Here is a 26,244-nt window from a genome sequence, read left to right on the forward strand (position 1 = left end):
TATTGAGCACCACTGATATAGAAACATAGGTATTTTTTTTGAAAACTTGCAAGTTCAGCCTCTGCGATGTGTAAATTGCAGCAGTTCATATCGCGATTTAGTCTATTTCTTTTTCCCAGATTAATTGTCCAGCCCTAATGATGACCCAAAGCTCATATCAACACTCAGGTTATGCATAATATATACTTGGAAAAAATGCAGAATTATAAGGTCTCTGTTTTCTTTTTGGTGTTCAAGTGCATAAATTTGATCTCACATTTATGGCTTCTATTTTTTTAAGTAGACGAGACTTAAAGGAGTGCCGTTCTTCAGCGTTCTTCAAAATAGCAGATCTACAAGCTCGTAGCGAGCCACCGAGTGGCGCACTACGAGCTTGTAGGTCTGGTATTTTTGAAAAATCGTGAAAATATTTATTTCAGAAGACTGGAGGATTTAGAAGATTAGTTTTTTTAATTTCGAGGTCAGGCCAAAATGGGTTAATTCCATCCATCAAACCCCCTGCGAAGCCACGAATACATGGAGAACGTTGAATTTGTGCTGCTTTCGATTGCAGCGAACGACAAATACAGGAACAACTTAAAACACTTGAAAAATATCCAACATTTTTGGATATAAATATATTTTTTTAATAATTTAGATTTTCCTTTAACACAAAAAGGGGGCACAAAACCGTTTCCGTTTGGGGGGTTGGGGGGGGGGGGGGGGGTAGGGGGGGTGTGCGGTCAAATACATCGGGCGGTCCTAGTGCCGTTTCTCCATGTGTTCCAAAGGCCTCACAGGGTCAGAGGTCGCCAAGGCCTCATTCACACCTGAAAGACACACTTTGTGTGTCCTGTGTCTTCTGTGTGTCATGGCCGCATCGAAGCATTTCCAATGGGAGTCACATGGTTCGATGACCACAACCTTGGTTGCATGCATGGCTGTCTTCTGCCCTCCCCCCTCCCCCCTCCCCCCACACAACAAGGCTGTGGTCATCAAACCATGTGACTCCCATCGAGGCGGCCATGACACACACAGCAGACACGGGAAATGTGTCTTAGTGTGTCTTAGGTGTGAATGAGGCCTTAGTCTGCCCCGGGGGATCCCATTGGTTCACCCCCCCCCCGGCCCCCCTCCTTCCCTCCACCCGGTTGAGAACAGCGTAGAAACACTGACGCTCCTCTCTTATTGGTTAGCGGAATACAAGTCGACTCCCTGCAGTCCTGGTTTCCCCAGGCTTTTCTTTGTGAGCCAAAATGGAAAAAAAAAAAGAAGAAGACCCGGGTACCTACTACCGAGGCCAGTGATTGGCCAGAGCGTCATTTCTTTTGGGTGGGTGTGGTGGGGGTGGGGGTGGTGGGTGGGGGGGCTCGAGTAACTCCTTTAACCCATTTTGGTGTTAGCATCATGCTATGCTTAAGCTATTGAAAAATAGCAGATCTACAAGCTCCAGGGTAGGTAGGGTACGAGCTTGTAGATCTGCTATTTTTTGGGAAAAAAACAAAGAACGACTGACATAGTAAACATAGCGTTTTCAGAAAAACTGTCAGGATGTAGAAGAACATTTTTTTAGAATCTGATCTCATGGTTAAAATGGATATATGGAGGACAGCTATAGGGGGATTGTGTGTATGTGGGGGGAGGGGGGTGGTTGGGGGGGGTGGAGGGAGGGAGAGGGGGGGCTATAGTCTCTTGGTGTGGCTGGAGTTGTAGTGGCTGCGCATGTCCTTGCGCAGGCGGAACTTCTCGCCGCAGACGCCGCAGATGTACAGGTGCACGTCCATGTGCGCCTGCAGCTGCTCGCCGCCCGGGAAGATCTGGAAGCACACCTGGCAGATGGTCTCGCCCGCCGCCAGGTGGGAGATCATGTGACGCAGGTGGTCGTGCTTCAGGAAGGTGCCCTGCGAAGTACACGGGGACGATATGGAAGGGGAGGGGGACGATATGGAAGGACAAAATGTAATCATGTCACGATTTGATTCCAACGTAATAGAGCACCGAAGGGATGAGCGAGTGACGTCAGGACTTTAGAACCAGGGGAATTGAAGGGATGAGCGAGTGACGTCAGGACTTTAGAACCAGGGGAATCGAAGGGATGAGCGAGTGACGTCAGGACTTTAGAACCAGGGGAATGGAAGGGATGAGCGAGTGACGTCAGGACTTTAGAACCAGGGGAATGGAGGGGGATGAGCGAGTGACGTCAGGACTTTAGAACCAGGGGAATGGAAGGGATGAGCGAGTGACGTCAGGACTTTAGAACCAGGGGAATCGAAGGGATGAGCGAGTGACGTCAGGACTTTAGAACCAGGGGAATGGAGGGGATGAGCGAGTGACGTCAGGACTTTAGAACCAGGGGAATCGAAGGGATGAGCGAGTGACGTCAGGACTTTAGAACCAGGGGAATTGAAGGGATGAGCGAGTTACGTCAGGACTTTAGAACCAGGGGAATTGAAGGGATGAGCGAGTTACGTCAGGACTTTAGAACCAGGGGAATCGAAGGGATGAGCGAGTGACGTCAGGACTTTAGAACCAGGGGAATGGAAGGGATGAGCGAGTGACGTCAGGACTTTAGAACCAGGGGAATGGAAGGGATGAGCGAGTTACGTCAGGACTTTAGAACCAGGGGAATGGAAGGGATGAGCGAGTGACGTCAGGACTTTAGAACCAGGGGAATCGAAGGGATGAGCGAGTGACGTCAGGACTTTAGAACCAGGGGAATCGAAGGGATGAGCGAGTGACGTCAGGACTTTAGAACCAGGGGAATGGAAGGGATGAGCGAGTGACGTCAGGACTTTAGAACCAGGGGAATCGAAGGGATGAGCGAGTGACGTCAGGACTTTAGAACCAGGGGAATGGAGGGGATGAGCGAGTGACGTCAGGACTTTAGAACCAGGGGAATCGAAGGGATGGGCGAGTGACGTCAGGACTTTAGAACCAGGGGAATTGAAGGGATGAGCGAGTTACGTCAGGACTTTAGAACCAGGGGAATTGAAGGGATGAGCGAGTTACGTCAGGACTTTAGAACCAGGGGAATCGAAGGGATGAGCGAGTGACGTCAGGACTTTAGAACCAGGGGAATGGAAGGGATGAGCGAGTGACGTCAGGACTTTAGAACCAGGGGAATGGAAGGGATGAGCGAGTTACGTCAGGACTTTAGAACCAGGGGAATGGAAGGGATGAGCGAGTGACGTCAGGACTTTAGAACCAGGGGAATCGAAGGGATGAGCGAGTGACGTCAGGACTTTAGAACCAGGGGAATCGAAGGGATGAGCGAGTGACGTCAGGACTTTAGAACCAGGGGAATGGAAGGGATGAGCGAGTGACGTCAGGACTTTAGAACCAGGGGAATGGAAGGGATGAGCGAGTGACGTCAGGACTTTAGAACCAGGGGAATCGAAGGGATGAGCGAGTGACGTCAGGACTTTAGAACCAGGGGAATGGAGGGGATGAGCGAGTGACGTCAGGACTTTAGAACCAGGGGAATCGAAGGGATGAGCGAGTGACGTCAGGACTTTAGAACCAGGGGAATCGAAGGGATGAGCGAGTGACGTCAGGACTTTAGAACCAGGGGAATCGAAGGGATGAGCGAGTGACGTCAGGACTTTAGAACCAGGGGAATGGAGGGGATGAGCGAGTGACGTCAGGACTTTAGAACCAGGGGAATGGAAGGGATGAGCGAGTGACGTCAGGACTTTAGAACCAGGGGAATCGAAGGGATGAGCGAGTGACGTCAGGACTTTAGAACCAGGGGAATGGAGGGGGATGAGCGAGTGACGTCAGGACTTTAGAACCAGGGGAATGGAGGGGGATGAGCGAGTGACGTCAGGACTTTAGAACCAGGGGAATCGAAGGGATGAGCGAGTGACGTCAGGACTTTAGAACCAGGGGAATCGAAGGGATGAGCGAGTGACGTCAGGACTTTAGAACCAGGGGAATCGAAGGGATGAGCGAGTGACGTCAGGACTTTAGAACCAGGGGAATCGAAGGGATGAGCGAGTGACGTCAGGACTTTAGAACCAGGGGAATCGAAGGGATGAGCGAGTGACGTCAGGACTTTAGAACCAGGGGAATCGAAGGGATGAGCGAGTGACGTCAGGACTTTAGAACCAGGGGAATGGAGGGGATGAGCGAGTGACGTCAGGACTTTAGAACCAGGGGAATCGAAGGGATGGGCGAGTGACGTCAGGACTTTAGAACCAGGGGAATTGAAGGGATGAGCGAGTTACGTCAGGACTTTAGAACCAGGGGAATTGAAGGGATGAGCGAGTTACGTCAGGACTTTAGAACCAGGGGAATCGAAGGGATGAGCGAGTGACGTCAGGACTTTAGAACCAGGGGAATGGAAGGGATGAGCGAGTGACGTCAGGACTTTAGAACCAGGGGAATGGAAGGGATGAGCGAGTTACGTCAGGACTTTAGAACCAGGGGAATGGAAGGGATGAGCGAGTGACGTCAGGACTTTAGAACCAGGGGAATCGAAGGGATGAGCGAGTGACGTCAGGACTTTAGAACCAGGGGAATCGAAGGGATGAGCGAGTGACGTCAGGACTTTAGAACCAGGGGAATGGAAGGGATGAGCGAGTGACGTCAGGACTTTAGAACCAGGGGAATGGAAGGGATGAGCGAGTGACGTCAGGACTTTAGAACCAGGGGAATCGAAGGGATGAGCGAGTGACGTCAGGACTTTAGAACCAGGGGAATGGAGGGGATGAGCGAGTGACGTCAGGACTTTAGAACCAGGGGAATCGAAGGGATGAGCGAGTGACGTCAGGACTTTAGAACCAGGGGAATCGAAGGGATGAGCGAGTGACGTCAGGACTTTAGAACCAGGGGAATCGAAGGGATGAGCGAGTGACGTCAGGACTTTAGAACCAGGGGAATGGAGGGGATGAGCGAGTGACGTCAGGACTTTAGAACCAGGGGAATGGAGGGGATGAGCGAGTGACGTCAGGACTTCGGTGCTCTATGTAGCTTCATTATGCATACTCAAGACACAGACATGCATGTGATTAATTAATTATAATTAATCACATGTATTTGTTATTTCCCATACCTATGTTTGATTACTTTGTCTATTTATCTTTGGTGAGAACACACATAAGCCCTCCATCCTTTCTCACCGGCACATATTTCTCTTTTTATTGACGTTACCTTTTTTTGTAACGTTTTTATTATTTTAATAAACTAAAAACAAAGAATTGTAGTTTGTACCCAAAAACAAGAATGACTCCCGAGTCATGTAACTAACTGCCAGCTGCCAGACAGTGGCCGTGTGGTTAGAGTGTCCGTCAAGTGTTGGATCGGGGACGTCAAATCAACTAATCAAATAATTCCCGAGCTGCTCAACCGCTCCAAGAGATTTGGTCAAAGGCGGAGAACAGACCTCACTGCGGTAACGTGTGTGACAAATCGTACGACGTTGACTAAGTTCTTGTGAGGGCAAGCTTCCGCGTTGGTACCAAAGAACGTAATGAAAGGAACGGATGCAGGTTCAAAACCGGTGAATCGGCGAATGAGGTGTCCGCCTTTCGCCCATTATGGGCGGGAACCCCTTTTGGTGTTTTAAGCATTATGTTATACTTTAGTAGCTATTGAAAAATAGCAGATCTACAAGCTCATAGCCTACGAGCTTGTAGATCTGCCATTTTTGGAGAAAAAAAATTGTGAAAATGTGGCGCGGATCTTTGAACATGTATTCTTTCAGAGCAAACGTTTTTAACTCAAATCTTTGCTTCTTGGGGGGACGGACACACACTGGTCTCCTCACTGGTCTCCTCACTGGTCTCCTCACCTGGTCGCAGACGGGGCAGACGTAGCGCGCCATGCCCTTGTGCATGTCGGTGTGCAGCCGCAGCTGGCGCTCGCGCAGGAACTGCTTCCCGCAGGTGGAGCAGCTGAACTGCTTCTCCTTGGTGTGCACCGTGTAGTGCTCCCTCAGGTGGCAGCGCTGGTAGAAGCCCTTCCCACACAGGCTGCAGAAGTGCTTCCGCCGGTGGTCGGGCTCCCCGCCGATGACGCCTACATGGGGGCGGAGAGAAGAAGAGATATTAAAAGAAATACAAATAAATCACACCTGTGTGAACTGAGTGGTGCAATTCCCCCCCATATCTCTCTCTCTCTCTCTCATTAGCAGCACTATCCCTCTCTCTGTTTCTGGCGCCCCGCACTGGTACTAATGAGTCATACTCGTGCTCATGGCCACATAGGTAGGTAGGTAGGTAGGTAGACACGGACGTTGCTGGTTGTAGGAGTGGTTGCACCACTTTAAAATCACACCTGTGTGAACCGAGTGGTGCAACTCCCCTCTCTCTCTCTCTCTCTCTGGTCACAACGTAAGGCAGAGAAGCATAAAGTAAAGCCTGGTCACAACGTAAGGCAGAGAAGCATAAAGTAAAGCCTGGTCACAACGTAAGGCAGAGAAGCATAAAGTAAAGCCTGGTCACAACGTAAGGCAGAGAAGCATAAAGTAAAGCCTGGTCACAACGTAAGGCAGAGAAGCATAAAGTAAAGCCTGGTCACAACGTAAGGCAGAGAAGCATAAAGTAAAGCCTGGTCACAACGTTAGACAGAGAAGCATAAAGTAAAGCCTGGTCACAACGTAAGGCAGAGAAGCATAAAGTAAAGCCTGGTCACAACGTAAGGCAGAAGCATAAAGTAAAGCCTGGTCACAACGTAAGACAGAGAAGCATAAAGTAAAGCCTGGTCACAACGTAAGGCAGAGAAGCATAAAGTAAAGCCTGGTCACAACGTATAAGACAGAGAAGCATAAAGTAAAGCCTGGTCACAACGTAAGGCAGAGAAGCATAAAGTAAAGCCTGGTCACAACGTAAGGCAGAGAAGCATAAAGTAAAGCCTGGTCACAACGTAAGGCAGAGAAGCATAAAGTAAAGCCTGGTCACAACGTAAGACAGAGAAGCATAAAGTAAAGCCTGGTCACAACGTAAGACAGAGAAGCATAAAGTAAAGCCTGGTCACAACGTAAGACAGAGAAGCATAAAGTAAAGCCTGGTCACAACGTAAGACAGAGAAGCCTAAAGTAAAGCCTGGTCACAACGTAAGACAGAGAAGCATAAAGTAAAGCCTGGTCACAACGTAAGGCAGAGAAGCATAAAGTAAAGCCTGGTCACAACGTAAGGCAGAGAAGCTATCGGCGGACGTATCCTCCGGAAAACATCCGTCAGATGTATTTCCCTCAGATACGATATTTTCCCGACCAATCACGACATTTCCTTGGGCGGCACTTCCGCTAAAAATCGCGCAAACTTCCGCCCCAAACAAATGACAGCCTCTACAGCATCGGTCTTACCGGCAGTGTTGTTTTCGTCGACTAAAACTAAGACGAAAAATGTTCTGACTAAAACTAAATAAAAACTAAATAAAAACGAATCTATTGTGACTAAAACTAAGACTAAATATACTGACAATTTCGTCAACAAATAAAAACTAGACCAAAATGTTAGGAAGGGACTAGTGGACAAGAGATCCAGTTTTATGCTGGGTTGCATGCTGAAAATAGCAGATATACAGTGAGATTGTATATCTGCTATTTTCAGCATGCAACCAAAGTGTAACATATGTCATTACAACGACATCAAGGCCTGTCAAAACACATTTTAGTCGACTAAATCAACACTAGAACATTCCAGGTGACTAAAATGTGACTAAAACTAAGTGAAAACTATAGAGCACCGAAGTCTGACGTCACTTTCAGTAGAGGGCGTCAGTCCCCAGATTCATGTATTTTTTTAGTTGCATTGAAATCGCCATAGGAGGATTTTTAGATTGCTTCATATAAGAACTGTGTTTGAAAAATAAACATGTCATCGAAGGGATGAGCGAGTGACGTCAGGACTTTAGAACCAGGGGAATGGAGGGGATGAGCGAGTGACATCAGGACTTTAGAACCAGGGGAATGGAGGGGATGAGCGAGTTACGTCAGGACTTTAGAACCAGGGGAAATCGAAGGGATGAGCGAGTTACGTCAGGACTTTAGAACCAGGGGAATGGAGGGGATGAGCGAGTTACGTCAGGACTTTAGAACCACGGGAATGGAGGGGATGAGCGAGTTACGTCAGGACTTTAGAACCAGGGGAAATCGAAGGGATGAGCGAGTTACGTCAGGACTTTAGAACCAGGGGGAATGGAAGGGATGAGCGAGTGACGTCAGGACTTCGGTGCTCTATTCAAGAGACTATATTATGACTAAAACTAAAATAGATAAAATTTGCTGCCACAGAAACACCACCACCGCTGCTTACCGGCCTCGTCCAGCAGCAGCGCGGGCCGGAGCAGCTCGGGGTCGTGCGGACAGGACAGGGCGTGCTCCAGCGCCAGGCTCTCGCTCTGGAACAGCAGGCCGCAGTGAGGACAGGCCAGGTCCGAGCCCTCCTCCTCCATCAGCAGGCCTCCGTCCTCCATCATCAGCATCTCCTCGCCATCGCCCTGCATCATCATAGGCTCCTCCTCCTCCAGCAGGGGGGAGGAGCTGTCGTCCTCGCCGTGGGAGTCCGCCAGTGACTCGGCGCCACAGCGCTCCGCGTGCTCCTGGAGCTGCCGGCCTTTGATGAGCACCTGGCGGGGGAATTTCGATTTTAGTTTAGTCATAGTCTTTGGACTGAAACAATTTAGTTTTAGTCACATTTTAGTCACCTGGAAATGTCTTGGTGTCTAGTTTTAGTCGACTCAATGTCATAAGATTTTAGTCGACTAAAATGTGTTTTGATGCCGGGCCTTGATGCCGTCGTAATGACTGTTTTTACACTTGCTGAAAATAGCTGATATACAAGCTCACAACGCGTCGCAACGATCAGCTATTTTCAGCATGCAACCAAGAGTAAAATGATTCATAGTGGATCTCTTGTCCACTAGTCCCTTCCTAACATTTTAGTCTAGTTTTTATTTGTCGACGAAATTGTCAGTATATTTAGTCTTAGATTTAGTCACCATAGCTTAGTTCATTTAGTTTCCATTCGTTTTTGTCAGTGGAAAAAGGTAGTCAACGAACATTTTTCGTCTTAGTTTTAATCGACGAAAACAACTGCATCATCATACCTGGAAGTTATGCAGGGAACGCCCACTGAGTGGCAAAAAACTACTTTCTATGGCCTCGACTGCAGCCCCGTTCATCCACATAGAGAAGTCCTGTCTGATTGCATTAAACAATGTTAAACTCACCAACATCGCAGCTGTACGAAAGCTGTCTCCGCGTGTGTTTTCGATTAATCTAATCTGACGGTTAAAATGGAGTTTGACATTACAGTGGGTTTGTATAGGAAGGCAGCTAGAAGGCTGCAGAAAAGAATATCAAATATCTAAATACTACGTTGTCTAAGAAACACACAGAATCGAGCAACATAAAACATTTAAAAATTAAATATTCAGAATATTCTTCTCTCGTTTGATATCACTGAAAATGCGCTAGGACGTGTGAACGTCTAGGACGTCGTACGCAATCCAACGTGTGCACACGTCCTAGACGTGCCAACCCGTGGGTTGGATTGCGTACGACGTGCCAACCCGTCTTACGGTCTGAACCAGTTTTAATGGAGCCTTATTCTTTCCCTGATGGTTTTCAATTTCCTAAAAATAAATTGAAAAAAATGTAATAAAAAAAAAAAGCATTAGGAGGGCAGTTTCATCGATGAATCTATGATGGTTAAAATGGAGTTTGACATTACAGTGGGTTTGTATAGGAAGGCAGCTAGACGGCTGCAGAAATGAATATCAAATATCTAAATACTACGTTGTCTAAGAAGCACACAGAATCGAGCAACTTAAAAACTGCCTGGGGCGTTCACAACACATAAGCCTTAAGCCACATAAACATCATGAGTAGATGATGTTTTGTTTTTTTTAACCCGTTTAGACGTGTGGAAACGTCATAACTATAATCCAACCGACGGATTGCTGCATTTTCATCAAACAAGAGAAGAATATTCAGATTTCTGAATATCACCATAGTACTCCTTGCTCTTCGCGCGTGCGCGTTCACTTCCCTGTTTTTACCGTTCACAAAGAACGCCTCGTATCTCCTAATCTAAGGAGCTCTCCGCGGTTTTGACCAGACGGATATAATAACTAAGCTCTTCATTTCTGACCTCAACAACGACGCCTCTCGTTCAAAAAGACGAGTAGTGACAACGACAACGTAAGATCTTTTTTTTTTTTAATATATATATATATATTTTTTTTATCCCAAGATTTTGTAACCCATTTTTCACCCCTGTGTCAATTATCTAATGTGATCCTGGGCTCTACACACCCTCCACCAACCTAGTCCCCCATATATGGGGGACAAGGGGAGACCAACCTAGTCCCCATATATGGGGGACAAGGGGAGACCAACCGTCCCCATATATGGGGGACAAGGGGAGACCAACCTAGTCCCCATATATGGGGGACAAGGGGAGACCAACCTGGGGGACAAGGGGAGACCAACCTAGTCCCCATATATGGGGGACAAGGGGAGACCAACCTAGTCCCCTTATATGGTGGACAAGGGGAGACCAACCTAGTCCCCATATATGGGGGACAAGGGGAGAGCAACCTAGTCCCCATATATGGGGGACAAGGGGAGACCAGCCTAGTCCCCATATATGGGGGACAAGGGGAGACCAACCTGGGGGACAAGGGGAGACCAACCTAGTCCCCATATATGGGGGACAAGGGGAGACCAAGGGGAGACCAACCTAGTCCCCATATATGGGGGACAAGGGGAGACCAACCTAGTCCCCATATATGGGGGACAAGGGGAGACCAACCTAGTCCCCATATATGGGGGACAAGGGGAGACCAGCCTAGTCCCCATATATGGGGGACAAGGGGAGACCAACCTGGGGGACAAGGGGAGACCAACCTAGTCCCCATATATGGGGGACAAGGGGAGACCAACCTAGTCCCCATATATGGGGGACAAGGGGAGACCAGCCTAGTCCCCATATATGGGGGACAAGGGGAGACCAACCTAGTCCCCATATATGGGGGACAAGGGGAGACCAACCTAGTCCCCATATATGGGGGACAAGGGGAGACCAACCTAGTCCCTATATGGGGGACAAGGGGAGACCAACCTGGGGGACAAGGGGAGACCAGCCTAGTCCCCATATATGGGGGACAAGGGGAGAGCAACAGACTTGAACTCATGCTCCCTTCATGCCTGAGTGTCCAAGTTGCTCCTTTACACCTGACAGGGGGGAGTTTCCCTGGTTGGACGTAGCGCGTGTGAAGGAACACGTTATTCCAACCAGTTCCTTATTTCCCCTCCATCAGGCGCAAACGTAAGAACATTCTAATCAACGAGTGGCCGGGGCCAACGTAACAGAACATTCTGATCCAGAACAAGCACCTGCCCACAGCGTCCGCAGGCACAGATGTGCCCCATGTGGCTGGAGATGTAGTGGGTGGACTTGTCCTCGTCCGCCAGCAACGCCCCGCACAGCTCGCACGGCGTGCACCGCCGCCCCTCCCCCTCGTCCTCCCCCTCGTCCTCCTCCTCCTCCGCCTTCTCCTCTTTGATCCTACGGAGCTTGGCGGCCGGCGGGATGCCCGATGAAGAAGAGTCCCCTTCCTCCCCCTCCCCCTCCTCCCCCCTACCCCCCTCCCCCTCCTCGCCGCCAGACCCGTTGGCGTCCTCCGCGGTGGGGCGGCTCGGCGGCTCGTGGCGTTGGAACCTGGCGTTGGAACCCCTTCGGTGGTGGTGGTGGTGGTGGAGGAGGCGGTCCTTGTGTTTGGCGTCTCCGCGTAGCCGCGCGCTACAGTCCCGTTGTTGCTGCTGCTCGCCCCCCCGCAGCGCCACCGCGACCCCGCCGATGGAGTCCGCCGCCGCGGCGTCGTCCGAGATGGGGGTGTGGTCGTGGTGGTCGTGGTCGTCCGCGGGCTCCGTCTTGATGGAGACGCTCCTGCCGGCCTCGTTGTGGTGGTCCGCGGCGGCGGCGGCGGCGGTCATCGGAGCAGAGCGGTTGGTCGTCATCGCGGCGTCCATCTTGTGCTCCCCCCCCGGCCCCGCCCCCCCCGGCGTGGCGGGCCAGTCGTCCTCCGCCTTGCAGACGAGGAGCAGCCGCTGGCCGTCGCCGGCCCCCTCCTCACCGGGACCCTCCGACGCAGAGCTCTCCGCCTTGCTGGAGTCGTTGTCGGCCTCGGCGTTGGTCCTGTCGGGTCACAGGGAACGGTAGCGGTTATTAACCCGTTCTGACCCGAGATCAGATTCATACCAGGTTTCCACTGGACACACACTGGTCTGATTATAACCCATTCTGACCCGAGATCAGATTCATCACGAGGTTTCCACTGGACACACACTGGTCTGATTATAACCCATTCTGACCTGAGATCAGATTTTAAAAATCGTCGTTCTTCGATTTTTCAAAAATAGCAGATCTACAAGCTCGTAGCGCGCCACTCGGTGGCGCGCTACGAGCTTGTAGATCTGCTATTTTTCAATAGCTAAAGCATAACATGATGCTACCACCAAAACGGGTTCCCTCAGAATGGGTTAACCCGTTCTGACCCGAGGACGATTCTACAAATGTTCTTCTACATCCTGACAGTTTTCTGAAAAAAAGCTATGTTTATATTTCAGTGGTTCTTAAACGTCATTACACACTGGCGAATTAGCGACGCGATGCGAATAAGCGATCTGAAAATGCGAAATATTGCATGTTGCAGTTTCGCCTGCGAATCTCTGCAAAATACGACACCAGAGCGAGCGAACAAATAAAGAGCGAAAACGGTCGCATTCTCGCACATTCGCCACTGATGTGGAAGCTTGCATGGACTTCAATTGTTTTTTTTTTTTAATGCGAATTATTCGCACGAATATATCGCTTCGCCAGTGTGTAATGACCTTTAGAATCATGTATAAAGAAGATTTCAGAGCACACACACCAATAGGATTTTTGGTGTTTTGAAAATCATGGATTTGGTTGAATTACGAACTTTATTAGTGGTGTTCAGAGCGAAAAACAGATCATTACCAACACAGTTACAGAAGTCATTTGTGTTTAGTGGTGGCTGGTAGGCCTTGTGATTGGATAAACAGTTACCTGGGGGGCTGGCAGGCCTTGTGATTGGATAAACAGTTACCTGGGGGGCTGGTAGGCCTTGTGATTGGATAAACAGTTACCTGGGGGGCTGGCAGGCCTTGTGATTGGATAAACAGTTACCTGGGGGGCTGGCAGGCCTTGTGATTGGATAAACAGTTACCTGGGGGGCTGGTAGGCCTTGTGATTGGATAAACAGTTACCTGGGGGGCTGGTAGGCCTTGTGATTGGATAAACAGTTACCTGGGGGGCTGGTAGGCCTTGTGATTGGATAAACAGTTACCTGGGGGGCTGGTAGGCCTTGTGATTGGATAAACAGTTACCTGGGGGGCTGGTAGGCCTTGTGATTGGATAAACAGTTACCTGGGGGGCTGGTAGGCCTTGCGGTTGGTCAGACAGGTACCTGGGGGGCTGGTAGGCCTTGTGATTGGATAAACAGTTACCTGGGGGGCTGGTAGGCCTTGTGATTGGATAAACAGTTACCTGGGGGGCTGGTAGGCCTTGTGATTGGATAAACAGTTACCTGGGGGGCTGGTAGGCCTTGTGATTGGATAAACAGTTACCTGGGTGGCTGGTAGGCCTTGCGGTTGGATAAACAGTTACCTGGGTGGCTGGTAGGCCTTGTGATTGGATAAACAGTTACCTGGGGGGCTGGTAGGCCTTGTGATTGGTCAGACAGTTACCTGGGGGGCTGGTAGGCCTTGCGGTTGGATAAACAGTTACCTGGGGGGCTGGTAGGCCTTGTGATTGGTCAGACAGTTACCTGGGGGGCTGGTAGGCCTTGTGATTGGATAAACAGTTACCTGGGGGGCTGGTAGGCCTTGTGATTGGATAAACAGTTACCTGGGGGGCTGGTAGGCCTTGTGATTGGATAAACAGTTAACTGGGGGGCTGGCAGGCCTTGCGGTTGGTCAGACAGTTACCTGGGGGGCTGGTAGGCCTTGCGGTTGGTCAGACAGTTACCTGGGGGGCTGGTAGGCCTTGCGGTTGGTGCAGGTCAGGATGTGTTCGATGAGGAGCTTCTCGCAGCTGAAGACGAAGCCACAGTCGTCGCAGGTGTAGGTGCGTCCGAAACGAGGCCGCTCCTTCAGGCCGCCGCCCCTCCCCCCCCCGCCCCCCGAGCGCTTCCGCAGGTCGCACGGCTGCTCCGCCATGCCGTCGGCGAGGGGCGGGGCCAGCATCAGAGGCGTGGCGGCGGCGGCGGACACCGCCACGTCATCCACCGCTACGGCGGCCGGGGCCGCCGGCGCCGCCCTGCTGGCCGTCAGCGGGATGGCGGCCTGCCGCGACGCCGCGATGATGGTGGCGCCGGCGGCGGCGGCTTTGTGCGGGCGCTCCGCCTCGGGGGGGCCGGCGCTGGGCCGCGGCGGGGCCGGCTGCTCGAACATGCGCACGCCGAACATCATCTTCCCGCCGGTGGTCGTGGCCACTCCCCCTCCCGTGGTGGAGGAGGAGGAGCTGGGGGAGGGGGAGGAGGAGGGGGAGGGGGAGGAGCACAATGTTTAGACCTGAGATTCTACAAATGGGACCACATTTTGACTGAGGGACTGCCATTGGATTCTTTTTTAATTTTCGTTTTTTTTTTCATGTCATGTGAAAGCAGGGAATCATAGCTTCAAATTGACATATTGGTTGTTATGGTTGATATGGCTTATAGATTAATGTCTTGGAGAGAAACATCGAGTTGAGAAAACAGGCTTGAAAAAGGTTAACTTCTGTGGACTCTAACATTACACCTAGCTACATGTTTAGGCATTTATTTCATATTTACATGTCTTCTGTGGTCTCTAACATTACACCTATAGCTACATGTTTAGGCATTTATTTCATATTTACATGTCTTCTGTGGTCTCTAACATTACACCTATAGCTACATGTTTAAGCATTTATTTCATATTTACATATCTTCTGTGGCCTCTAACATTACACCTATAGCTACATGTTTATGCATTTATTTCATATTTACATGTCTTCTGTGGCCTCTAACATTACACCTGGCTATAGCTACATGTTTAAGCATTTATTTCATATTTACATGTCTTCTGTGGTCTCTAACATTACACCTAGCTACATGTTTAAGCATTTATTTCATATTTACATGTCTTCTGTGGTCTCTAACATTACACCTAGCTACATGTTTAAGCATTTATTTCATATTTACATGTCTTCTGTGGACTCTAACATTACACCTAGCTACATGTTTAAGCATTTCTTTCATATTTACATGTCTTCTGTGGTCTCTAACATTACACCTATAGCTACATGTTTAAGCATTTATTTCATATTTACATGTCTTCTGTGGACTCTAACATTACACCTAGCTACATGTTGAAGCATTTATTTCATATTTACACGTCTTCTGTGGTCTCTAACATTACACCTAGCTACATGTTGAAGCATTTATTTCATATTTACACGTCTTCTGTGGTCTCTAACATTACACCTAGCTACATGTTTAAGCATTTATTTCATATTTATATGTCTTCCGTGGTCTCTAACATTACACCTATAGCTACATGTTTAAGCATTTATTTCATATTTACATGTCTTCTGTGGACTAACATTACACCTAGCTACATGTTGAAGCATTTATTTCATATTTACACGTCTTCTGTGGTCTCTAACATTACACCTAGCTAGATGATGAAGCAATTATTTCATATTTACACGTCTTCTGTGGTCTCTAACATTACACCTATAGCTACATGTTTAAGCATTTATTTAATATTTACATGTCTTCTGTGGTCTCTAACATTACACCTATAGCTACATGTTGAAGCATTTATTTCATATTTACATGTCTTCTGTGGTCTCTAACATTACACCTAGCTACATGTTTAAGCATTTATTTCATATTTACATGTCTTCTGTGGACTCTAACATTACACCTATAGCTACATGTTTAAGCATTTATTTAATATTTACATGTCTTCTGTGGTCTCTAACATTACACCTATAGCTACATGTTGAAGCATTTATTTCATATTTACATGTCTTCTGTGGTCTCTAACATTACACCTAGCTACATGTTTAAGCATTTATTTCATATTTACATGATGTCTTCTGTGGTCTCTAACATTACACCTAGCTACATGTTTAAGCATTCATTTCATATTTACATGTCTTCTGTGGACTAACATTACACCTAGCTACATGTTGAAGCATTTATTTCATATTTACACGTCTTCTGTGGTCTCTAACATTACACCTATAGCTACATGTTTAAGCATTTATTTCATATTTACATGTCTTCTGTGGTCTCTAACATTACACCTATAGCTACATGTTTAAGCATTTATTTCATATTTACACGTCTTCTGTGGTCTCTAACATTACACCTAGCTACATGTTTAAGCATTCATTTCATATTTACATGTCTTCTGTGGACTAACATTACACCTAGCTACATGTTGAAGCATTTATTTCATATTTACACGTCTTCTGTGGTCTCTAACATTACACCTATAGCTACATGTTTAAGCATTTATTTAATATTTACATGTCTTCTGTGGTCTCTAACATTACACCTATAGCTACATGTTGAAGCATTTATTTCATATTTACATGTCTTCTGTGGACTCTAACATTACACCTATAGCTACATGTTTAAGCATTTATTTCATATTTACATGTCTTCTGTGGACTCTAACATTACACCTATAGCTACATGTTTAAGCATTTATTTAATATTTACATGTCTTCTGTGGTCTCTAACATTACACCTATAGCTACATGTTGAAGCATTTATTTCATATTTACATGTCTTCTGTGGTCTCTAACATTACACCTAGCTACATGTTTAAGCATTTATTTCATATTTACATGATGTCTTCTGTGGTCTCTAACATTACACCTAGCTACATGTTTAAGCATTCATTTCATATTTACATGTTTATTTAAGCTCTGACACTTATTTCAGTCTGCCTGTGCCATTAACTCATTTTATTATTATCAACTACAGCTAGAAAAATAAACTAGAATAAAAAACATCAGTACAGTAGTGCATCCCGTGGATGCAGAGGTCGTTTTATTGCTGCGTTTTGGGATGCAAAATGCACCCCATTTTAATCTCTCCGAGTTAGTTTTAGTTCTGACCTGAGATCAGATTCTAAAAATTGTTCTTCTACATCCTGACAGTTTTCTGAAAAAGCCATGTTTCTATATGTCAGTCGTTCTTTGATTTTTCAAAAATAGCAGACCTACAAGCAAGCAGGCTATGAGCTTGTAGATCTGCTATTTTTCAATAGCTAAAGCATATCATAATGCTAACCCCAAAAGGGGTTTTAACAATACACACCTGGAGGAGGAGGACGAGGAGGAGGAGGCGGAGGAGGAGGGCGTGAGGTTGGAGCTGCGGATGTCCCTCAGGTCCTCCAGAGAGTCTGGGATGTAGTACATCTGGAGGTAGGCCATGGAGGCCTTCAGCTCCTCGAACTCATAGCTGCCCACCTAGAGAGAGGCGTTCACAAGGTCGTTATTAAGGATGTAGGCCCCATGTAGGTCTATGGTAGCTCAAGGTAGAGCTGAAATGACCCTATGCACATACCAGTGTTGTTTTCGTCGACTAAAACTAAGACGAAAAATGTTCGTCGACTACCTTTTTCCACTGACGAAAACTAAATGGAAACTAAATGAAAACTAAGCTATGATGACTAAAACTAAGACTAAATATACTGACAATTTCGTCAACAAATAAAAACTAGACTAAAATGTTAGGAAGGGACTAGTGGACAAGAGATCCAGTATAAGTCATTTTATAATTAGTTGCATGCTGAAAATAGCCGTTGTGAGCTTGTAGATCGGCTATTTTCAGCAAGTGTAAAAACAGTCATTACAACGGCATCAAGGCCGCGCCAAAATACATTTCAGTCGACTAAATCACGATCGACGATACGATTCGTATCACGATACGATTTTTCACAATATTAAAAAAATATATATATTTTAAAGAAAAATGACAGATTTTTTAATTTTATATAATTTATCTTCCCCCGTGAGATTTTGTATTTAACTACATTGCAAAAGAAGTAGCATTACTTTTGACAGTGCAGAAACATAATTGCCTTCCTTGATGAGCATCAACGACCATCATCACCTGGGCACAGTCACAGACACACACAGCTCCCCTCTACAGTCACAGACACACACAGCTCCCCTCCACAGTCACAGACACACACACACACACAGCTCCTCTCTACAATCACAGACACACACACAGCTCCTCTCTACAGTCACAGACACACACAGCTCCCCTCTACAGTCACAGACACACACAGCTCCCCTCTACAGTCACAGACACACAGCTCCCCTCTACAGTCACAGACACACACAGCTCCCCTCTACAGTCACAGACACACACAGCTCCCCTCTACAGTCACAGACACACACAGCTCCCCTCTACAGTCACAGACACACAGCTCCCCTCTACAGTCACAGACACACACAGCTCCCCTCTACAGTCACAGACACACACAGCTCCCCTCTACAGTCAGACACACACAGCTCCTATCTACAGTCACAGACACACACACAGCTCCTCTCTACAGTCACACACAGCTCCCCTCTACAGTCACAGACACACACAGCTCCCCTCTACAGTCACAGACACACACAGCTCCCCTCTACAGTCACAGACACACACAGCTCCCCTCTACAGTCAGACACACACAGCTCCTATCTACAGTCACAGACACACACAGCTCCTCTCTACAGTCACAGACACACACAGCTCCCCTCTACAGTCACAGACACACACAGCTCCCCTCTACAGTCAGACACACACAGCTCCTATCTACAGTCACAGACACACACAGCTCCTCTCTACAGTCACAGACACACACAGCTCCTCTCTACAGTCACAGACACACACAGCTCCCCTCTACAGTCACAGACACACACAGCTCCCCTCTACAGTCAGACACACACAGCTCCTATCTACAGTCACAGACACACACAGCTCCTCTCTACAGTCACACACAGCTCCCCTCTACAGTCACAGACACACACAGCTCCCCTCTACAGTCACAGACACACACAGCTCCTCTCTACAGTCACAGACACACACAGCTCCCCTCTACAGTCACAGACACACACAGCTCCCCTCTACAGTCACAGACACACACAGCTCCTCTCTACAGTCACAGACACACACAGCTCCCCTCTACAGTCACAGACACACACAGCTCCCCTCTACAGTCACAGACACACACAGCTCCCCTCTACAGTCACAGACACACACAGCTCTCCTCTACAGTCACAGACACACACAGCTCCCCTCTACAGTCACAGACACACACAGCTCCTCTCTACAGTCACAGACACACACAGCTCCCCTCTACAGTCACAGACACACACAGCTCCCCTCTACAGTCACAGACACACACAGCTCCCCTCTACAGTCACAGACACACACAGCTCCTCTCTACAGTCACAGACACACACAGCTCTCCTCTACAGTCACAGACACACACAGCTCTCCTCTACAGTCACAGACACACACAGCTCCCCTCTACAGTCACAGACACACACAGCTCCCCTCTACAGTCACAGACACACACAGCTCCTCTCTACAGTCACAGACACACACAGCTCCCCTCTACAGTCACAGACACACACAGCTCCCCTCTACAGTCACAGACACACACAGCTCCCCTCTACAGTGCTCTAATACTGAAAGTGACTATAATGTATCTCTTGAATATGAATGGAATATGACTAAAGCTCACATTACACATCACACACTAGCCCCCCTAAAAAAGAAAAAAAAAACGTTTTTTTTTTCTTTTTCTTTTTAGTTAGTTAGTTAGTTAATTTATTGTCCACGTGTGGAAATTCGTCTTCCGTCTCAAACAGTAAAAAACAAACGGTTACAACAACAGCAACAACAACACTTAACACAATTATTTTCTCATGGCAAAAAAAGTGCAGGACAATAGTGGCAAATACATTGGAAAACAAACAAATCTAGCGAGACATGGTATCATTTAGTGCCTTAATGGCATTTGGTATGAAAGAATTTTTAAAAATGTTAAGGTTAGCTCTTGGTACTTTGTACCGTCTACCAGAGGGAAGTAGTTCGAACTCCCTGCAGAGTGGATGAGAGGAGGTCGTTTGCTATCTTGATAGCTTTTTTACGAAGTACCTCCTTGTAGATATACAGCCTAATTGTTGCTGTCTCTCCCCAATGATTTTTGAGGCTAGGTTTACTATTCGCTGCAGCTTGCTTCTTCCTTTTACATTTAGATTGCCAAACCACGAAAATCGATTTATTTATTTATTTCAATTAATCGATTCATATCGTCGGGATTAATATCGATGCCTATAAACAACAGGTACATAAACAACAGGTACATAAACAACAGGTAAATAAACAACAACAACTCACCACGATGCGTCCGAGGTACATCAGCTGCAGGATGAGGTCGAAGCACTCGGCACTCGTCTGCATGTTGCTGAGGTCCAGCCGCGACGCCCCCTGTTGGTCGCGGATGAACAGCATGCGGAAGTAGGAGGAGCAGGCGGCCAGCACGGCCTTGTGCGCGCGGAAGTAGATGTCGCCGATGGAGATGCAGCAGTCGCACAGGAAGCCCCACTCGCGCTGGTTGTTGAGCTGCTGCAGCACGTGGTCGCTGTGGCTTAGCCTCGCCATCGCAAACCCTCGCCCCCTGCTGGAGAGGAAGGAGAAGACGAGGAGGAGGAGAGGAGAACAAGAGAGGAGAGGAGATGAAGGAAGCAATTAAAACACATTTAGGGCCCGAGAGCAGATTCTACTAAATGTCTTCTGAATCACAACGGTTTTTCTTAGAATCCAAGGTTTCTAAACTGCCTGATGGAGGGGAAAGGAACTGGTTGGAATAACGTGTTCCTTCCACGCGCTACGTCCAACCAGGGAAACTCCCCCCTGTCAGGCGTAAAGGAGCAACTTGGACACTCAGGCATGAAGGGAGCATGAGTTCAAGTCCGTTGCTCTCCCCAGGTTGGCGGAGGGTGTGTAGACACTGTAGAGCCCAGGATCACAGTAGATGATTGGCACAGGGGTGAAAAATGGGTTACAAAATCGTGGGATAAAAAAAAAAAAAAAATAAGATTTGAGGTTTTTTTTTAAACGTTCTGAAAGAATATATATTCAAAGATTTGTGCCACATTTTCACGATATTTCAAAAATAGCAGATCTACAAGCTCCTAGCGCGGCACTCGAGCTTGTAGATCTGCTATTTTACAGCTAAAGTAAAAACAGATAAAGTATAACTTGAATGCCTTAACTGGGTTGCGTTCTTTATTAATCCACCATCAGGCTGTGAGCCACTCTGCTACACTATAGCGCACCTATAAGTTGGAGTGGCTTTCTGCTTTTGTGGTTTCTCTTCCCCTAACGTTATGGATATCAACTACATGGATTAGTAACTATACACCAACTATAATTTCATTTACATGTTTACTTCATAAGGAAATATTAACTTAAATTATACCTGTATATATATATATATATGCTATAACAAAGCATATAATGTAGTTAACAGCTGCATTTGTGACTAGTTTGTCATGAGCATTAATCATTGTGTAGCCTACTTCTTATGTCAACTACATAGATATGACATATGAATAACTATATTTCTGACCATAGTTTGTCATGAACATTTGGTTAATTTACATGTCTAACTTCTTAACGCCGACTATATTATTATATGAAGGAAAAACTATGCTGCATCATGTGACTATGTAGTTTGTCATGAGCATTATGTTAATAGCTATATGAATAACTACTATATTTCTGACGCATAGTTTGTCATGATGAATATTCCCTTCATTTGCATAGCAGTATGTAAATAAGTAGGGGTCCCAATCCGTCTATTATAATCAGCTATGAACATTCATTACATCGCCTCTCTGTGTGTGTGTGTGTGTGGGGGGGGGGGGGGGGGTGCACACAACACCAGACCTGTAGTTAAGCAGCTAAAATGAAAGGTTTTTATACGTCCCACCAGCCCAGCCCGCCCACGCATCACTGCGTGGCCTAAACTCTCTCTACTACAGTCTGGTATAGGCTACGCACTCTCAAAACACGCACGCACAGGGTGTGTGTGTGTGTGTGTTTAGCTCTATAGTTGTGTCAGTCACGCAATATACTATAATAACAACAACGTGCGATATATAGTAGCTTATTTTAACCCGGCCTCGAATAAGAATCAACTGACTGTCAGTTGTTGTTATGGTTTGCAGAGTGGACGGTTACTATACTTACAGTTTCAGACAGTTTACAGTTTCAACAACCCCCTGCTGCTGCTGTGTGGCGTTTAGACTGATAGTCTCTCTCTCTCTCTCTCCCTCTCTCTCTCTCTCTCTCTCCCGCAACACGACGACACGCAAAATGGAGATCTGTTTGTAGAGCTGCGTGACTGAGAGAGAGAGAGAGAGAGAGCGCTTGCGTGACAGAGCTGCCTCCACCTCCTCTCTCACGCATACAGTAGAAACGGTATGCGTGCGTGCCACCCCCGCGCTGCTGCTGTGCTGTGTGTGTGTGTGCGTGACGTGCGTGCGTCTCCCATATTAATCCCGCAGCCATGCAGGGCAGCCATGAATTCACGCACGTACCGTCAGTACGTCTCGAGACTTTCAGAACAACAAGCAATACGAAACACGAACGACGTATGAATATGAACAGTTTGAACACAGACACACAACCGCTTCTGTATTATTACTATATAGTGTCTAGTGTTGTTCAGTTGTTGTACAGTTCAGTTATTGTTATTGATGTATGCTTGCGTGTTTGTTTACAAACAAAGTGAGAGGGAATAAAGTAAAGCTCTCACCCACAGCTCTAGAGGAGGAGGAGGAGGAGGAGGCGGCCTGGCGGTGAGGAAGTGGACAGACTTTGTTGTGTTCTCAATAAAATGTCCTCCAGTCAGTCCAACGTCAACAACAAGTTCGGTTCGGTTCGGTGCTATAGTTCCCTTCCCCGCACCGCACCGCGTCGCCTCGCCCCGGCGGACCCCGCACCGTGCCGTGCCGTTCCGTCCCGTGCGTCGTTAGTTAGCTTAATTCCTCCTCTCTCTCTCTCTCTCTCTTTCCCTCCTCCTATAGTCTTCTCTCTCTCACTTCTTTTTGATATTCCGAACCATAATGAAGTTGTTTGTCTGTGCTGCTGCCGAGGAGTCAGGCCGGGCCGGGGCGACACGAGAATCAACAGTCAAACCGTCTCCCCGCGGGGTGTGTTGGGGTCGGGACGGCCGGGGTGAAGCCTCTCTAGTCCGGGTGTGTTGGGGTCGGGACGGCCGGGGTGAAGCCTCTCTAGTCCGGGTGTGTTGGGGTCGGGACGGCCGGGGTGAAGCCTCTCTAGTCCGGGTGTGTTGGGGTCGGGACGGCCGGGGTGAAGCCTCTCTAGTCCGGGTGTGTTGGGGTCGGGACGGCCGGGGTGAAGCCTCTCTAGTCCGGGTGTGTTGGGGTCGGGACGGCCGGGGTGAAGCCTCTCTAGTCCGGGTGTGTTGGGGTCGGGACGGCCGGGGTGAAGCCTCTCTAGTCCGGGTGTGTTGGGGTCGGGACGGCCGGGGTGAAGCCTCTCTAGTCGGTTCTGTTCTTCTGCAGCCAGTTAGTCAGTCCCAAATGAGGAGGGAGGGGAGGAGGAAAAAAAAGAAGATGAAAGAACTTCCGCACAGCCGCTCTGTGTGCTCTTCTTCTTCTCCTCCTCGCGCTCTCTCTCTCTCTCACACACACACACACACACACACACACACACACCGCACGCGCCTCCCCGCGAGCTTTAACACCACGCCCCCCCGCTGCGTCGTCACCCAACCACGCCCCCTACACACTGCTGTTATCCGTTATCAGCCAATTTTATTTTGTAAAGGAAAAACAGCGCCCTCTGAGTTAGTTGGTAACCAAATGGACCAGCCCTTGTTGGATCCTTAATCTGAAGCATTCATGTAAACTACACTTTCAAACTACACATCTATATTGTAGTTTGTGTCTGAACTACAGTTCCCAGCTCTCTTCATTCTTCATATAAGTGTATATATGTCACTAAATGGATGGAGGACCCAATTATGTAAACAAGTGTTTGTGCTTTTTCTATATGGTTCTATCCTCAAGTAGCAGTTTTTGTGTTGACCTCAATGACCTGTACTTTCTTTTCAAATGTACCCATTCTGCATACTGTGAAATAAATGTTTCAATCGATCAATCAATCAATCAATCAATCAATCAAAATCAGCTCCCCCGGTAGGTTAGGTTACTCACGTCTCCTCCTCACTGCAGCTTAGAGGATGTAATGGCTCTTTGGCTCCATCTGCTGACCAGAGGTTGTCGGTACAGCTCGGAGAAGTAAAACAAAAATGCCTTTCATTCTATTTCTATTATGAAATCAAGGGCTACACTATTAATGTCTAGGGTGACCAGATCCACTATTAATGTCTAGGGTGACCAGATCCACTATTAATGTCTAGGGTGACCAGATCCACTATTAATGTCTAGGGTGACCAGATCCACTATTAATTAATGCCTAGGGTGACCAGATCCACTATTAATGTCTAGGGTGACCAGATCCACTATTAATGCCTAGGGTGACCAGATCCACTATTAATGTCTAGGGTGACCAGATCCACTATTAATGTCTAGGGTGACCAGATCCACTATTAATGTCTAGGGTGACCAGATCCACTATTAATGTCTAGGGTGACCAGATCCACTATTAATGTCTAGGGTGACCAGATCCACTATTAATGTCTATAGGGTGACCAGATCCACTATTAATGTCTAGGGTGACCAGATCCACTATTAATGTCTAGGGTGACCAGATCCACTATTAATGTCTAGGGTGACCAGATCCACTATTAATGTCTAGGGTGACCAGATCCACTATTAATGTCTAGGGTGACCAGATCCACTATTAATGTCTAGGGTGACCAGATCCACTATTAATGTCTAGGGTGACCAGATCCACTATTAATGTCTAGGGTGACCAGATCCACTATTAATGTCTAGGGTGACCAGATCCACTATTAATGTCTAGGGTGACCAGATCCACTATTAATTATTATTATTAATTATTATTATTATTATTATTATTATCTTAATATTATAATATATAATTATTATATTAAGATATATGGCGGTATACTGTAACCTCCTAGGGGATATTTATCATGATATTTTAAAAGGCTTAAAACACATCTTAATGCAGGGAAATATTTTTTTTTCTTTTTTGTGTATTTTCATAAATCCACTTGATGTGTCGAGCCTGACTGCTACTGTTTTTGAATTAAAAGTAACCGTTTTGGACATCATAATGCGGCGACATGAGACACAACGTGATGCGTTGTGAGCTTGTAGATCGGGTACGTTCTGCAAAACATTTAGTGAGGGGGAGAAAAACAGGCCTGGGAGAGGACCTATTATAGAACCCTGGGGGACGCCGGTCTGATTGATTGATTGATTAGTGTATTAACAGTTTAACTTTGTAGAATGGATACAGTTCAGGGAAAAGGCCTAGAGGTCAATACAAAATCTGCTAAGAAGATAAAACGAGAAAAAGCACTATATCAACGACTGATTACATCCAGAGTAACTTATAGTAAGAGAGTGGTGACACGCTTTGATCTCGCCTGCAAAGCGGTGCCTATATGAGGCTATAGTTCCAAACACTGCTCCTCTGGCTGGAACTATCCCATTGAGATAGAATGAGCACTTCCTCATTCCATTGTTACAATGGGAGTCAGTCAACACTCGTGTCGCCACTCCTCTCTTAATTACTACATTACTCTGGTTACATCAGGGTCCTCGGTCCATTTTCAATTAATCAGAAACATTTAATGACGTACAAATATAATACACTTAATACTACACACGACCAAAAAGGGAAAACGTCGTGTAGCCTAGTCTAGGGGGTGGGTGGCGGGACTTTAACTTTTTGAGTGGTGCAACCACTCCAAGGAACAGCAATGTCCGTGTCGGCCTATGTACCCATGTGGCCATGAGCACGAGTATATGACTATTAGTACCAGTAGGGGCGCCAGAAACAGAGAGAGAGATAGTATTAGTGCTGCACTGTTGCCTGCTAATGAGAGAGAGAGAGAGGAGGGGGGGTGGGGGGGGGGGGGGGAGTTGCACCACTCAGTTCACACAGGTGTGATTTTTTTATTGCAGGGGCAAGTTTCGAATTGCATGCCGCCCGTATAATGTGCTCTTTGAGAGCGGGTTTTGAAGGAGTCTAGGGATTCACATTTCAACGTGA

At 47.3% G+C, this 26,244-nt stretch overlaps 1 protein-coding gene across 9 annotated transcripts; it reads right to left on the reverse strand.

Annotated features, from left to right (window-relative positions):
• Nucleotides 1–1,133: 1,133 nt before the first annotated feature.
• Nucleotides 1,134–23,678, reverse strand: zbtb1 (zinc finger and BTB domain containing 1). Of its 9 annotated transcripts, none has more exons than XM_080791009.1 (8): nucleotides 22,830–23,678; nucleotides 20,401–20,680; nucleotides 17,314–17,465; nucleotides 13,980–14,474; nucleotides 11,324–12,125; nucleotides 8,238–8,550; nucleotides 5,771–5,997; nucleotides 1,134–1,880 (listed from the first exon to the last, which is right to left on the reverse strand). In XM_080791009.1, the coding sequence occupies exons 2-8, from the start codon at nucleotides 20,662–20,664 to the stop codon at nucleotides 1,662–1,664; spliced, it is 2,472 nt and encodes an 823-aa protein (XP_080647135.1). In that variant the 5' UTR covers nucleotides 20,665–20,680; nucleotides 22,830–23,678; the 3' UTR covers nucleotides 1,134–1,661. The 9 variants fall into 9 exon arrangements, with proteins under 9 accessions (XP_080647135.1, XP_080647137.1, XP_080647133.1 ...); XM_080791011.1 differs by having other exon boundaries at nucleotides 20,401–20,672; nucleotides 22,826–23,678; XM_080791007.1 differs by having other exon boundaries at nucleotides 22,826–23,678.
• Nucleotides 23,679–26,244: the final 2,566 nt, after the last annotated feature.

This window comes from Protomyctophum bolini, assembly GCF_963924005.1.
Source record: "Protomyctophum bolini genome assembly, chromosome: 19".
In the NCBI taxonomy this organism is placed as follows: Eukaryota; Metazoa; Chordata; class Actinopteri; order Myctophiformes; family Myctophidae; genus Protomyctophum; species Protomyctophum bolini.